The 13,949-nt window shown below is 55.4% G+C and overlaps 3 protein-coding genes across 5 annotated transcripts in view; 1 reads left to right on the top strand and 2 right to left on the bottom strand.

The window, feature by feature from the left end:
- The window catches only part of PHAF1 (phagophore assembly factor 1), a gene marked incomplete at both ends in the record, with an annotated part of 30,559 nt that extends 27,548 nt beyond the window's left edge, over positions 1–3,011 (top strand). For 2 of the 3 annotated variants that reach the window (XM_080704381.1, XM_080704380.1), the window contains 4 exons: positions 186–229; positions 379–437; positions 1,671–1,743; positions 2,925–3,011. In XM_080704381.1, coding sequence (XP_080560507.1) covers positions 186–229; positions 379–437; positions 1,671–1,743; positions 2,925–3,011 — 263 coding nt within the window. Of the gene's footprint in view, positions 1–162; positions 230–378; positions 438–1,670; positions 1,744–2,924 lie in introns of all 3 variants that reach the window. The other variant, XM_080704379.1, reaches the window with a different exon arrangement.
- A 2,095-nt stretch (positions 3,012–5,106) lies between these two features.
- Positions 5,107–6,273, bottom strand: B3GNT9 (UDP-GlcNAc:betaGal beta-1,3-N-acetylglucosaminyltransferase 9; the record flags this gene model as incomplete). Its single annotated transcript, XM_080703498.1, has 1 exon — positions 5,107–6,273. The coding sequence occupies one exon, from the start codon at positions 6,271–6,273 to the stop codon at positions 5,107–5,109; it is 1,167 nt and encodes a 388-aa protein (XP_080559624.1).
- A 2,666-nt stretch (positions 6,274–8,939) lies between these two features.
- On the bottom strand, positions 8,940–10,837 carry TRADD (TNFRSF1A associated via death domain; the record flags this gene model as incomplete). The annotated part of the gene is made up of 4 exons (XM_080702929.1): positions 10,684–10,837; positions 9,686–9,972; positions 9,403–9,604; positions 8,940–9,256 (listed from the first exon to the last, which is right to left on the bottom strand). Exons 1-4 carry the CDS (start codon positions 10,832–10,834, stop codon positions 8,940–8,942), a joined length of 957 nt encoding a protein of 318 aa, XP_080559055.1. The 5' UTR covers positions 10,835–10,837.
- Between the last annotated feature and the right edge of the window lie 3,112 nt (positions 10,838–13,949).

The raw sequence follows: 13,949 nt of genomic DNA, 5'->3' as shown, positions 1-13,949 counted from the left end.
GTTGCCTGCCACCCACTACCAGTTGATGTAGCTTCAACCTGAGCAGCCTACCTTCAGTCCTCCATCCTCTTCTCCCTGGAGCTCCAAAAGCCTACCTATGCTCCCTGCAGACTCCAGCCCCAGGGCAGAGGGTGGCTAGGTCTGCCTTGGGCCAGCTACCAGCCTGCCCCGTGTTCTCTCTTTAGAAAATGCAGATGGGCAGACAGAAACATGCACAACCTACAGCAAGGTGAGCTCCTATTTTCCTACCTGATGCAACCTGAGAATGAGTTGGGCCTGAGCCTGCCAGCAGTCTGGGGCTGTGTCCTTTTGGCCAGCCATTAGCCACAGGTATGTTTAGGTCCCTGTTAACCCCAGCTTCCCTCGTTCCTCTTACAGTGGGATAACATCCAGGAGCTCCTGGGCCACCCTGTGGAGAAGCCTGTTGTCCTGCACAGGTGAGTGGGCACTTGCTGTTAGACCACCCCATCTTGCTTCTCGAAGCGCAGAAGGCTCAAGGAAGCCTGCCAGTGGGAATTGCTTAGAAATTCTGGAAATTAGCCGGCTGTGGTGGCGCACGCTTGTAATCCCCGCATTTGGGAGGCTGAGACAGGAGGATCGCACAGGTTCAAAGCTAGCCTCAGCTACTTAGTGAGGCTCTCAGCAACTTAGTGAGACCCTGTTTCCAAATAAAATATAAAATAGGTCTGGGAGTATATCCCAGAGGTAGAAAGCCCCCGGGTTTCACCCTCAGTACCACCAAAAAAAAAAAAAAAGAAAGAAATTTTGGAAATTATTCAGGCGTGGTGGCACATGCTTGTAATCTCAGCATTCAGGCAACTGAGACAGGAAGATTGCGGTTCTTGGACAGCCTCAGCTACTTAGTAAGGTCTTTTACAACTCAGTGAGACCCTATTTCAAAATACAGAATAAAAAATAGGTCGAGGGTGTAGCTTGGAGTTGGAGGCAGAATATCCCTGCGTTCAATCCCCAGCACCAAAAAAAAAAAAAACCAGCCTTGGCAACTTAGTGAGACTCAACAACCTAGCAAGACTCTGTTTCATAACAGAAAATAAAATTGGCCTGGGGATGTAGCTCAAAGGTAGAATTCCCATGGGTTCAATCCCCAGTACCAAGATAGATAAAAAGGGCTGAGGATGTAGCTCAGAGGTAGAATGTCTTGGGTTCCATCCCCAGTAGGGATGGAAGGAAAGAAAGAAAAAGGGACTTGGTCTTAACTGTCCTGGGCTTTTTACCTTCTGAAAGCTGCTTCCTACTTGGCCATAGCTTCGTTTCCGGCGGCCATGTTGCCTGAGGCCCTCCCTCTCTCAGACTCTAGCCTTCCACTCCGAGCCTTCCACTCTGAGCCTTCCGAGCCGGATCGCGGTTCACGGACAGTCTCGGCTACTTAGTGAGGCTCTTTGCCACTCAGTGAGACCCAGTTTCAAAATAGAGAATAAAAAATAGGGCAGGGGGTGTAGCTCAGAGGTTGAATGCCCCTGGTTTCCAGACCCGCAAAAAAAAAAAAAAAAAAAAAAAAAGACTTCAAAACCTCTCACCACGCCTGTCTAGTTCCACAATAACTTTCTGGGCTGTGTAGGGTTTAGGCCAGTAAACCGCATCCCAAAGGGAACTGGGTGCCTTGCTGGCCTTGGCCTGTCTACCCCTCTAATCTGCTTCTCTGGCCTCAGGTCCTCCTCCCCAAACAACACCAACCCATTTGGCTCCACGTTCTGCTTTGGTCTTCAGCGGATGATCTTTGAGGTAAGTCCTGGTGTCTCTAGAATGAGCTGCTTACCAGGTACGTTAGCGCACATCTGTAATCCCAATACCTGAGAGCCAGACAGGATTGCAGGTTCCAGGCCAGCCTCAGCAATTTAGCAAGACCTTTTTTAAAATAAAAAGAGAAAGAGCTTGAGATTTATCTGGAGGTAGAGATCCTCTGGGTTCAATCCCCAGTACCAAAAATAAATAAATTTAAGCAGCCGAGGGTTTGGTGATCACAGCAGGACAGCAGGTTATAGAGAGATTAGGGAAGGCCTAACTGCCATTCTAGGCAGATGTTTTCTCAACAAACCTGTGTATACCTGGCCTACCCACACTTAACAGTGAGGGTTCAGGAATAAGTCAGGCTAGGGATAGCACTCAGTGGTCGAACACTCACCTAGTATCCAGGAGGCCCTGGATTTGATCCCCAGAACCACCGGGGGTAAAAAAGAAGGCTGGGAATGGTGGTGTACGCTTATAATCCCAGTATTTGGGAGACTGAGACAGGAGGATCGTGGTGCACGGCTACTTAGTGAGGCCATTTGCAACTCAGTGAAGATGATGATATTGGGTGGTTGTTATGCCTGTAATCTCAGGGTTTGGGAGGCTAAGACAGGAGGATCATGAGTTTCAAGCTAGTCTTGGCAACTTACTAAGTCCCTGTCTCAAAATAATAATAATAATAAAGTGCACCCCTGGGTTCAGTCCCCATTACCCACAGGCTGATGAAATCTATTTCTAGCAAATAAGAGGTAACAGATCCCAGATCTTGTTATTTGTACGAGGCAGGGTATAGCAGGGAAGGAGGCAGTTGGGCTGACCCTGTGTGTGTAGGGGCCCTTTAGTGCTGTATGAATGAACGTGCAGTGGGCAAGTGGCTCGAGAGCCCTGCCAACTTGGGGAGGGTGGGCAGCCCATTTTCCTTCTGATGCCACACATTCAGCAGTCTCTTAGCAGTTCAGGAAGGACTGACAATGAGCATGGCAAATGTTGCTTAGCCAGCGAGGAACCACAGATCCTCAGACAAGGGCTTCCTAGTGTGACTGGGGCTGGTCAAGGGGGGTCACAGAGTCCAGGCTTGTGTGTACAACCTCTGGCCAGTGCCCCCCCCCCCACACACACACACGGGACCTCCCTGCAGCCCTTCTCTGCCTTGACCCGCTGTCTTCTCGTACCAGGTCATGCAGAACAACCACATTGCCTCAGTGACCCTGTATGGCCCCCCTCGGCCTGGCGCCCACCTGAGAACTGCAGAGCTCCCCTAAAGCATCTCCACCCACGCTCCTCGCCCATGGAACTGTGTGTCGCACCCTGCTCAGCGGGTCTCTGCCACCTGTGGGGTTCCACAGGTGTTGAGGGCTCTGGGGGTATTCTGAGGTGGGACTCTGTCTGGGTGCTGTGCCATGGGACAAAGGGCCCAGATATTCTTCTGTCCGTCCTAAACCTGCTGCTGCCAACAAGGAACACAGACTGCAAAGAGAAGCACAACTTTGAGCCTTGACCCCTGGACACGGAGCTCTTGACTAACATGTTACAAGGCAGGACGTGTCGACTGTCCCATGCACACTGGGAAAACGTGGGGCTCTTTCTGTGGCTGAGGACACAGACACCTGGGATAAAGACAAGGTCCTGCATTGGCCCATTGCCACGTGACCCTTATGACAAGCAGGTGGTGTCTATAGTACTTGGTTGCGACATTTGCACTACATCCACTTTAGTTACTTGATAAGCTGGCTGAGGCCAAAGTGGCCCACCTGCCCTTCCCAGTCCTTTCTGTGCACCCACTCCCTGCCAGGGCCCGGAGCACACCAGCCGGCTGAGGCCTTCCTAGCACTCAAGTGTGTGCCCAGGCTGGAGCCAGCTGGCAAGGTTGCCTGTGCCCTCCTCTGCCCAGCCTGGCTGGTGGGCTGCATGTTTCCATCCTGTTTGCCTCTTTTATTTAATGCCAAAGTTTTAGCCAAAGACATCTTCCTCCTTTTGTTGTATTTCAGCATCTGTTCTGCACTGTAGGCCAGCTCCGCCCCAGCCCTGGGCACTATCCCCTGGCTAGGCCATTCATGGCCCAAGGCTTCTGGGAGCTCAAGTAAGGCTGAGCTGCTTGGTCTCTTCCTGGGTCTTGCTAACGGAAGGTAGCATATATATGCTTTAAAAATATTAATCCTTTTGAAAAGAATTGAGAGGAGAAATGTATAATTTTATCCCATTTTTAATATTTTGGTCTAGCAACTTGTGATACATAGATGACAATTTTGTGAGTTTTTCAAATGTGTGTACAGATTTTTGTAAATATGACTTTTGTAATTAACTCATGTACAGCCTCATCCTGTATAGTTCATGATGAATGTGCAGGGGATCTGCCCCGGTGCCTCTGGTTCCTAGGCCTACAGCCAGGCTTGTCGGCGTTCCCATGGCTTTGTGACTGACTGGTGTCTTCCCTTCTGAACCATGGTCTGGTCGGAGACCTGCACATCTGTCAGGGTTAGGCAGGACTGTTCCCCTTGGAATGGGGGAACCTTCCTCGTCCCCTGCCCACATCCCCTCTCCAATAAAGCACCTATACCCTCAGCAACCACCTGCCATGTGCTGTTGCTGGGATGTTTATACTAAGATAAGTGTGAGTGTTTTTTGTTTTTAAGAAGCAGTGGTTGGAGAATATTAAAAAATTTTCTAGTAGAGGAATCTTAGGGGAAAGGCTCCTAGCTCCTCCAGTGGGGATGGGATGGCCTTCAGGACATGGGCAAAGTTGTGGGAATGGGGAAAGCAGGAGGACCGCAACACAGTTGTCTTGTATGTGGCTCTGTCCCGGTGTTCCTGACACCCTGCTCCCAGGAGGGGTTTCCTCTAGGAAAGCGAACCGCAGAGGAGAACTCATGGCATGGACAGGACTGAGAACTGATTTGGAGGAGCAGCTGGGGGACAGAATGTCTCCTTTCAGATCAGGTTGTAGAAAAACGCCCGCCCAGGGCCAAGAACGCTGTGGGCCTGGCACTGAGGAGGAGACCCGCATGTGCCGTGTCCTCAGAGTTAAAGCCCAAGCCGCTCTCAGAACACGTACCTATTTGCTCCCAGAAGGTCTAAACATGTCCAGTGCTCTAGGCCGGCTGAGCAGGACATGGACCTCCACCACTTACTACGCCCTGCTATCTCCATGAGTCCCCATTACATTCTGTCCAGACCTGCTGCTCTTAAGTGGGCAAACAGGAGGCAAGCTTAATCTCCATTCCCCCGGCATCCTGTGGAGGCGGCTGGATCACTTGGGGAAGAGCGAGCACACACCTTGGTGACCCGTAGGGAACCCCCTTCAAGCGCCCTGCATCCTGGGGCTGAGTGAAAGAATCTTAGCATTGTGATGGTGGGTGGCTAAGAGTTCCACTGGAAGGGGCCCGCAGCAGCAGGCTGTGGGTGTGCACAGACTGGCGCCTGAGGCCCATGCAGCAGGCGCCACATAAGCCAGATGTCAGCCGCCGAGAGCCCGTGTACCACAACTAGCTCCCGGTAGAAGCAAGGGTCAAAGGTGTGCAGATGTGGCGCGGCGGAAGGCTGGGAGATGCCAAAGGTGCGGAAAGCCGGGTGAGGTTCGGGTGTGAGTCGCAGGCGCTGCAGACACATGCCCAGGAAGACGTCATCGATGGGGAAGAGCTCAACCTGTGCGCAGGCGTCGGCCAGCCGGTGCAGGGTAGCTCCGGAAAGAACAAAGCCACCGCCACCCGCATAGGCCGGATAGGCTGGCAGGCCGTACACAGCCTCGGGGATGTAGTACTTGCTGGCCCGCGCTCGGATCGGCCTCGCCTGCACAATCACATCACCTGCTAGAAAGTCCTCCGCCGGGTCCCGCGGCGCCAGGAACTGCAGCAGGTTGCCCACGTGCACAAACACGTCGGCGTCGCCCTTAAAAACGAAGCGCACATCAGGGCAACGGGCCGAGGCCCAGGCCAGAAAATGGATCTCCTTGAGCGTTAGGTTGAAAAAGGTGTCGTCGAAGGCCCAGAGCAGGATGTCGGCGTACTCGCGGCTCTCGGCGTGCAGCAGGCTGCGCCAGTGCGGGCCGGCCGGCGCCCCCGCGGCCCCGGGCACGCCGAGCAGGAACACGCGGCGCACGAGCGCGCCCCGCGCGCGGCCCTCGGCGCCCCACGTCTGGCGCACGGCCTGGCGCCGCTCGAAGTCGCCGGCCACCGACTTGACGGCGATGAGCAGGTCGGGCGCGCGGCCGGGGCCGTCGCCGCGGCACTTGTGCGGCTGGTCAATGAGCAGCGGGAAGCGGCGCCGGTCCTTGGCGCGCAGGTAGCCGCGGAAGTCGAAGGCGCCCGAGGGCGAGGGCGAGGCCGGGGCCGGGGCGGGCGGGTCCGCGTCGTAGGCCGGGGGCGCCCGGAACGCGCGCGGCCGCGGCGCTGCTCGCGCCCGTGCTCGTGCCCGCAGCGCGCTCGCGGTCGGGGCCGCGCCCTGGCGCTGCGCGTACAGCAGGAGGCCGAGCGCGGCGCCCAGCAGCAGGGTGAGCCCCGCGTCCCGGCGGAGGCGCGGCCGCCCCATGGCCGCGCGCGCCCGCCCCGCCGAGGCTCACCATCGGCCTCCGCGGCCGCCTGGGGCCAGAGGTTCCCTGCGGCCGACGCTCGGCCTCGCTCGCCCCAGACGCGCACTCACGCCCGGCGCGCCCGCGACCCTGCACGCCGAGGCCGGGAGGCCGCGCCCCGCCGGGCCAGCGCGGCGTTGGCAGGAAGGGGGCCGGGCCCACGTGACCCGCCAGCTGGCCTCGGCCCCGCCCCGGGGACCGCGTCCCGGAGGGTCCCGCACGAGGCTCTCGCCGGGAAGGCCCTGGCGCGGCTCCGGCTCCCTGAATCCGCCGGCGAGGCCTGGGAAGCATCGAGGCCCCGGACGCGCGCCTCTGCGGAGCTGGGGGCCGGGCTCTCCCAAATCTCTGGGGCCGAGCGTCTTGAGCATGGACCCGGCCACTATCCCTGCCCGTCCTTCGGAGTGCCTCTTCTTAGCAGCCCTGGTTCCGCCAGGCTCGGGCCATCAACTGCCCCTGGGGCTCAAGGCTGCCTCCCCACTCCTAGCTCCGCCATGGCAGCTACCCAGTAAGCGCAGACCCCCGGAAACTGGGCCGCTTGTCCAATTCTTACTTCGACCCTGCCAGTGGCTCTCACTGTTTGTATACCCAGATTAGATGGGACACTGATTCTCAGGGAGTTACATAAGTGACTTGTCCAGGCTCACAGAGGCAGGAAGTACTGCCCCCGGGTATTTTGGAATTGAGTCCAGGAATCCTCTCTGCATTGTTTCTTCTCCTTTTTATTTTTTACTTATTTGTTTTTTGCAGTACTGGGGCTTTCTACCCCCCAAACTACACCCCCAGACCTATTTTTTATTTTAAAAATAAAAACTCTGAGCAGGTATGATGACCCTAATCTGTAACTCCTGTACTTGGGAGGCTGAGACAGAAACAGATCACACAGGTTTGAGAACATTGTTAGCAATATAACTAGAATCTCAGCAACCTAGTAAAAACCTGTTTCAAAACAAAAAGCTGGGTGTGGTGTCACACACTTGTAATCCCAGTACTTGGGAAACTGAGACAAAAGGATCGCAGGTTCACGGCCAGCCTCAGCTACTTCGTGAGGCCCTCCGCAACTTGATGAGACCCTGTTTCAAAATAATGAATAAAGAAATAGGGCTGGGGGTGTAGCTCAGAGAACATACCTGGGTTCAATAATCCCCAGTGCCAAAAAAAAAAAGGCGCTATCCTCTGGCTTCCCCCTTCTGCTTCATTTCTCACCCTTCCCATGGTACAGCTCTGGGCTGCTCCCACCCAAAACGTTACTGAACAGTCACCCTTCTCTCTTGGCTAATTGGCAGCCTCCATTACAGCAGTGCTGTCCCCCATACTCCAAATCCCCTGGTTTTCTTTCTTCCTCTTTGGGATGCTCCTTTTCTAGTAGGTATCCTTCAGGATCAACCCCTGGGCCATCCCACCCAGTCCTACCTGCCCAATCACAAATCTTTCGCCCTCACCTTCTCCTGAGTTCAGAACTCACCACACCCAGTGGCCCTCTCTCTCCCTTCCTGGATGTCCTGCAGAAACATCATTCCCACCATCATCAGAGCTAATAGAGCCTCCCTAGGCCCTCATCCCACCAGCAAAGGCAGAAACTCCAGGGTCACCCCATTCCTTATCCAGGGCTACAAGGGCCTGCTCCTCCCTCCTGAAGAGGAGGAATTTATTTATATTAATTTATTTTTGCAGAACTTGGGGTGGAACCCAAAGGCACTCCCAGCCCTATTTTTTTTCTTTTTCTTTTTGAAACAGGGTCTCACTGTGTTCCGAACAGCCTCCCTAAGTAGCTAAGGCCCTGAGAACTGCGACCCTCCGGTTTTAGCCTCCCGAACGCTGGGATTACCAGCCACCAGGCCCATCTTAGAATTTAATTTTTGTGTTAATCCCTTTTCCACCGCCTCTAAAGCCACTGCCACAGTCTCTTTCCTCCCCAGCTTCCCAAAACCTTTCAAGTACTTTCACTGGCCTTATTACATCGGCATTCTGTAAAATGACACCACAGAGCTCCTGTTATCCCTCACCAATGGGAGACCGGGCAACCCCACACCCCAGTCTAGCCACTGCAAACTTCATGGTCTTCTAACACCCTTCCTCACACCTTCTTCAAGACTCCACCAGAGCCTGCAGAACACTGGCCTTCTCAGCTTCCCTCCCCACCCAGCTCTCCCCGAGCCTAAAGGGCTTGGGCTAGGCCGCCTCTGCACACCAAATCCTGTGAGCGGAAGAGTTTCGCTTTATTATCACTGCCCAGTGCCCAGGTCCCACGCTGTGAGCTGAGGGCAGGCAGGACTTGCCACCTTCCTCAACACAGCATTTGCAGCACCCAGGGGACCCCTGGACAACAACGATCCCATCTGTCACTGATCAAGGGGTGACAAGTCAGAGCAGGCCAGAAGCCCCTCTTATGGAGTGGGAGAGAGTGAGTATCACACCCACACTGTCTCCATCAAAGAATCCCCAGTGGGGCGCCCCAGGGGCTCCATGGGTGCTGGTCTGGCTCCTGGGGAAGGCAGTCAACTCTGCCCCAGCAGCTCCATGACGTGGGGGTATCGGTGTGGTCTCAGGGGCTCATGGATTTGGAAGGGGGATCAGTAGAAGGGACCCAGGTGCTCCAAATGCTGGCTGGGCTCCTGGCCGACTGGGCCTACGCCAGCCCTCCCTCGCCGTCGGGCCCCGCCAGGCCCAGCAGGTCCTCCGCCAGGCTGGTGAGCTCGTTCTCCTCCAGCGCTTCCACCAGGCGCTGCAGCGTGGCGCGGCGGCCCTCGGCCTGCACGAAGCGCCGCAGCAGCTGGAAGGCCTGCTCGTACAACCCTTCGCGCTCATACTCGTAGGCCAGCGAGTCGAGCACAGGGTCGCGGAGCGCCCGACAGCTGCGCTGCAGGGAGCGTCCCACCCGGCGCCACTTGAGGCCCACTAAGCGCGCAAATGTCTGTTGGTCCTGCAGGCTCAGCGGCCGGTTCACTGTAAGAGAGAGGTGGGCAGGTGGGTGAGTGCGGGAGACCCCAGAACCGGCACCCTCCCGTGTCCACCCAAGGCCTCCCAGCCCAGCCCTCGCTCCTGCCAAACCCCAGTCTCCCAGTGACCCTGCCTCTGCTCGTGCACCTCACCGATGGACTGCCCCTGGAACAGAAAAGTCTGGCCAGACAGGGATGGTGGTTTCTCCTCCACCGATGGAGAGGGGCCCAGGGAGTGCGAGGGGGCTGGGGTCGTGGAGACCTCTACTTCGCCACCCTGGTTCGCAGCGCCACAGGTCAGATTGCGAAAAGTCTCCTCCAGCTCAGCAAGTTCCTCGTCCCGGAGCCGGTCAGGCTAGGAAGGGAGTGCTCAGTCACTGGAAGTCCTCCATTGGAATCCCTCCCCTACCCCATCCCAGGCCCCAGCCCACCGCACCTTCTGGGCTAAGATGCAGTTCAGACAGCGCTCTTCCTGGGTCAGGCAAGCGTCCAGCTGCTCGGCGCCGGCGCGCAGCTCCAGCTGCAGCGGCACCGAAGGCTGGGCGAGGGCTGCGGCCAAGCACGTTTGCAGGGCGGCGCGCAGCGCCCCCTCGCGGTAGGCGCGGAGGAAGCGGCTGCAGGACTGGCGCCCGCAGAAACGCAAGTGCACGATCAGCTGCGGGTCGCTGCGGTGAATCTTCAGTATCTGTAGCACTTCCGGGCTCGCCAGGCAGTCCGCGCTCTCTGCGGAGGCGAGCGGTCAGGCGCCGGGCGGGCCCCCAGCGGGGCCCATTCTCCAAGCGGCCAGAGGAGGGGTGAAGCCGGTGGTCAGATCACCGGTCCCCATCCTCAGGCCAGAACCTGTCACAGAGGCATCATCCCAAAACAGAGGGGTGCCACCCAGCCTCAACTCTGAAGCCCCGCTTGAAGGCGCGCAAGAGGGAGGGCCTTCGCAACTCAGAAAAGAGGCATATTCCCTGGGCTGCTAGGCCATCTGGGGAGACAGGCAGAGGAGGCAGGGAGGTCTCGGGTCTTCAGCCTCCTCCCAGTACGACTCTCTCTGTGCCCAGAGCGGGAGGAAGGTCTTGCTGCTCTGAGGCTGGGGCTGGAGTGACTTCTGCCCTGAGATGGGTAAGGAGGACCCTGAAAGGTTGGTACTGGGAAGAGTCTTGGGCAGGGATGCTGCAGTGAGAGAGGAAAAGAGGAGAGAAACGTACAATTAGTAGAAAGAAGTGAGCTGGCTGGTAGAGAGGGCGGGAGAGGGGGCCGCATGGAACAGGGGATGTTAGTGCAGAAAGATCACACACTGGCACAGGTGCACCTGTGTCCGACACACAGGCAGGAAAACAGAGAGGGCAGAAGATGCTGAGCCATCAAGACCAAGGGTGGGGGCTCAGGCTTCACCCAAAGGCCCCAGGCTACAGCTTCCTCTCCCGGACCCGCCCAGCTACTCACCTCCCAATGCGGTCTGCAGAGCCCTGTAAACTTCAAGCTTCTTCTGGGGCTGTGCGTAGGCTTCGGACAGGACCACCTTGTCCATCAAGGATTCCAAAAACAGATACGCGCTGCCCACCCACTCTTCAGGCCCATTTGGCCCCGCAGCCATCTCACCTCCTGGGGATGCAGACAGATGTCCAGGTCATCCCGGCTTTGGAGACAACTGTCCAGGCCCTGGTGGCCCAGCTGTCCCCTCCACAGCACCCTCAAACAGCTGGCACACTTAAGCCTCAGCTCCGCACAGAGTGCCGCCCAGCCCAGACTTACAGTGCAGATTGCCCCTCCACAGCCATTCAGAAGAAGCCCAGGGTCACAGGGGCAGAAGGGTGGAGACCTCTGCCCGCTCCTCAGCCAGTGTCTCTCTTACCAAAGCTAACCCATGCCCTTCAGCTTGAGTGCCCTGGGTCCACAGCCCCACTCTTAGCTTCTTTCTTTTTTTTCCCCCAATACTGGAGATGGAACCCACGGGCATTCTACCTCCGAGTGACAACCCAGCCCTATTTTTTATTCTTTATTTTGAAACCGGTTGCAGAAGGCCTCACTAAGTAGCTGAGGCTGGCCGCGGAACCGAGATCCTCCTGTCCCAGCCTCCCAAAGGCTGGGGTTACAAGTGTGTGCCACTGCGCCCGCTTCACCCTTAGGTTTTCACCTGTATTCCCACCACACCTCCTTGCTTCACTTCCAAAGAAACCTGTAGCTTGGTTTGGTCCTACTCAGACTCCCGACCCTCATCCTGACTGACCTCTAGGGACGTCCCTCCTCCCTCTCCTCAGGTGCTGTCCATGTTGGGCAGAGGCGTCTGACTCCCTAGCTCCAAGTCTGGGTATGTGAAGTAGGCCTGGCCAGTCTACACATTCTATGGTTTTTCTTAGTTTATTTTTTACTGGGGATTGAATCCAGGACCATTCTAACAGCTAAACCCCTAGCCTTGTTTAGTGTGTGTGTGTGGGGTGTGTGTGTGTGTGTGTGTGTGTGTGTGTTACTGAAGATTGAGTCCAGGGGCATTCTACCTAAAAGTTACATCCCCAGCCCTATTGTTTTATTTTTTATTTTTATTATTATTATTTTTTCTGGGTCCGAGGCTAGAACCCAGGGGCATTTGACCTCTGAGCTACAACCCCTGCCCTATGTTTTATTCTTTATTTTGAAACCGGGTCTCACTAAGTTGCAGAGGGCCTCACTAAGTAGCTGAGGCTGTCCGCGAACCAAGATCCTCCGGTCTCAGCCTCCAAAATGCTGGGATTACAAGCCTGTGCCACCCCCGGCTCTTATTTATTTTTGCAGTACTGGGAAATGAACCCAGGAGCATTCTACCTCCCAGCTACACCCCCAGCCCTATTTTTTTGGGGGGCGGGTCTGGGAATGGAACCCAGGGGCATTCGACCTCCGAGCTACACCCCCTGCCCTATTTTTTATTCTTTATTTTGAAACCAGGTCTCACTGAGTTGCAGAGGGCCTCACTAAGTAGCTGAGGCTGTCTGCAAACCATGATCCTCTGGCCTCAGCCTCCCGAATGCTAGGATTATAAGCACATGCCACCACGCCCAGCTCCAGCCCTATTTTTTTATTCTTTATTTTGAAACAGGATCTTACTAAGTTGCAGAGGTCCTCACTAAGTAATTGAGGCTGTCCTCGAATCTCCAACCTTCTGTCTCAGCCTCCCAAATGCTGGGATTACAAGTGTCCACCACTATGCCTGGCTTATTTATTTATTTATTTATTTATTTATTTATTTATTTATTTATTCTTTTGGTGGTACTGGGGTTCCTGGAAACCCTTCTACCTCCGGGCTACACTCCCAGACCTATTTTTATACTTTTTTATTTGGAAACAGGGCCTCTTAAGCCAGCACAGCTGGCTTCGAACCTGCGTGCTCCTCCTGTCTCTGCCTCCCAAGTGCGGGAATTACAAGCGTGCACCACCATGCCTGGCGTTAATTTTTTTTTTTTTTTTGGCACTACTGGGGTTGGAACCCAGGGGCATTCTACTTCCAAGTTACACCCCAACTCTATTTATTATTATTTATTTTAAAACAGGGTCTCACTGACTTACAAAGGGCCTCACTAAGTACCTGAGGCTGGCTGCAAACCGTGATTCCTCCTGTCTCAGCCTCTCAAGTACTGGGATTATAAGCATGTGCCACCACACCCAACTTTTATTCTTATTTATTTATTTATTTATTTATTTATTTTTGTGGTACCGGGGTTCCTGGAAGCCCTTCTACCTCTGGGCTGGGCTACACTCCCAGACCTATTTTACACTTTTTTATTTGGAAACGGGGTCTCTTAAACCAGCGAGCTGCCTTTGAACCTGCAGGATCTTCCTGTCTCCATGTCCCAAGCGCGGGGATTACAAGCATGTGCTACCACGTCTGGCTTTTATTCTTTATTTTGAAACAGGGTCTCACCAAGTTGTGGAGCCCTCACTAAGTAGCTGCGGCTGTCTGCGAAACTGCAATCCCTCCTGTCTCAGCCTCCGAAGCACTGGCATTACACGTGTGTGCCATCCTCGTGTGCCATCCTGCCCGGCTTATTTTTTATTTTGAAATAGTGTCAGCTGGGTATGGTGGCACACGCTTGTAAGACCCTGTTTCCACATAAAGAATAAAAATAGGGCTGAGGATGTAGCTTGGAGGTAGAATGCCCCTGAGTTCCATCCCCAGTACTGCAAACAAAACAACACAACAAATATAAGCATAATTCTATAGGTGACAAGTAGGGCCAAGAGTGGTCAAACAAGGAGACAAGCCATGGAAAAGCGTCATGGGGGACCCGGGAGGCTATTGCTCTTTCCCACCTCCTAGCCCCCTGACTTGGAAGCACTGACCTCAAGGATGCCGACTCCCCCAAAGGGTGCAAGTAGCGGCAGAACGGACCTGGAGATGGGGGAGCTCCGACACACTCACTAGTCTGGCCACAGGGGGGCAGTCTGCCTGGCCGGATGTCCAAAGGTCAGTTCACTGGGCGGGATGGCACTCCTCTCCTGCTATGCCATTGGGAATCCTTCCTGCAGTGCCTTTCCACAGAAAACCCCTCCCGGGAAGCCCCCAAGTCTCACCTACCCTTCCTTAGCCGGGGCCCAGGCTTCCAGGCTGGGTCCTGGGAAGTTTAGGTGGGCGGGCATCATGGGGACACTTGGGTTACCAACCTAAAGAACATCTGCCCCTCCTACTGCAAACAGCCGGACACCACTGCGCCCCTTCACACCAGCCCCAGGAACAGCCA

This window comes from Muscardinus avellanarius (assembly GCF_963383645.1).
Source record: "Muscardinus avellanarius genome assembly, chromosome: 10".
Classification (NCBI taxonomy): Eukaryota; Metazoa; Chordata; class Mammalia; order Rodentia; family Gliridae; genus Muscardinus; species Muscardinus avellanarius.
This window is presented reverse-complemented; position numbering and strand designations above follow the sequence as displayed.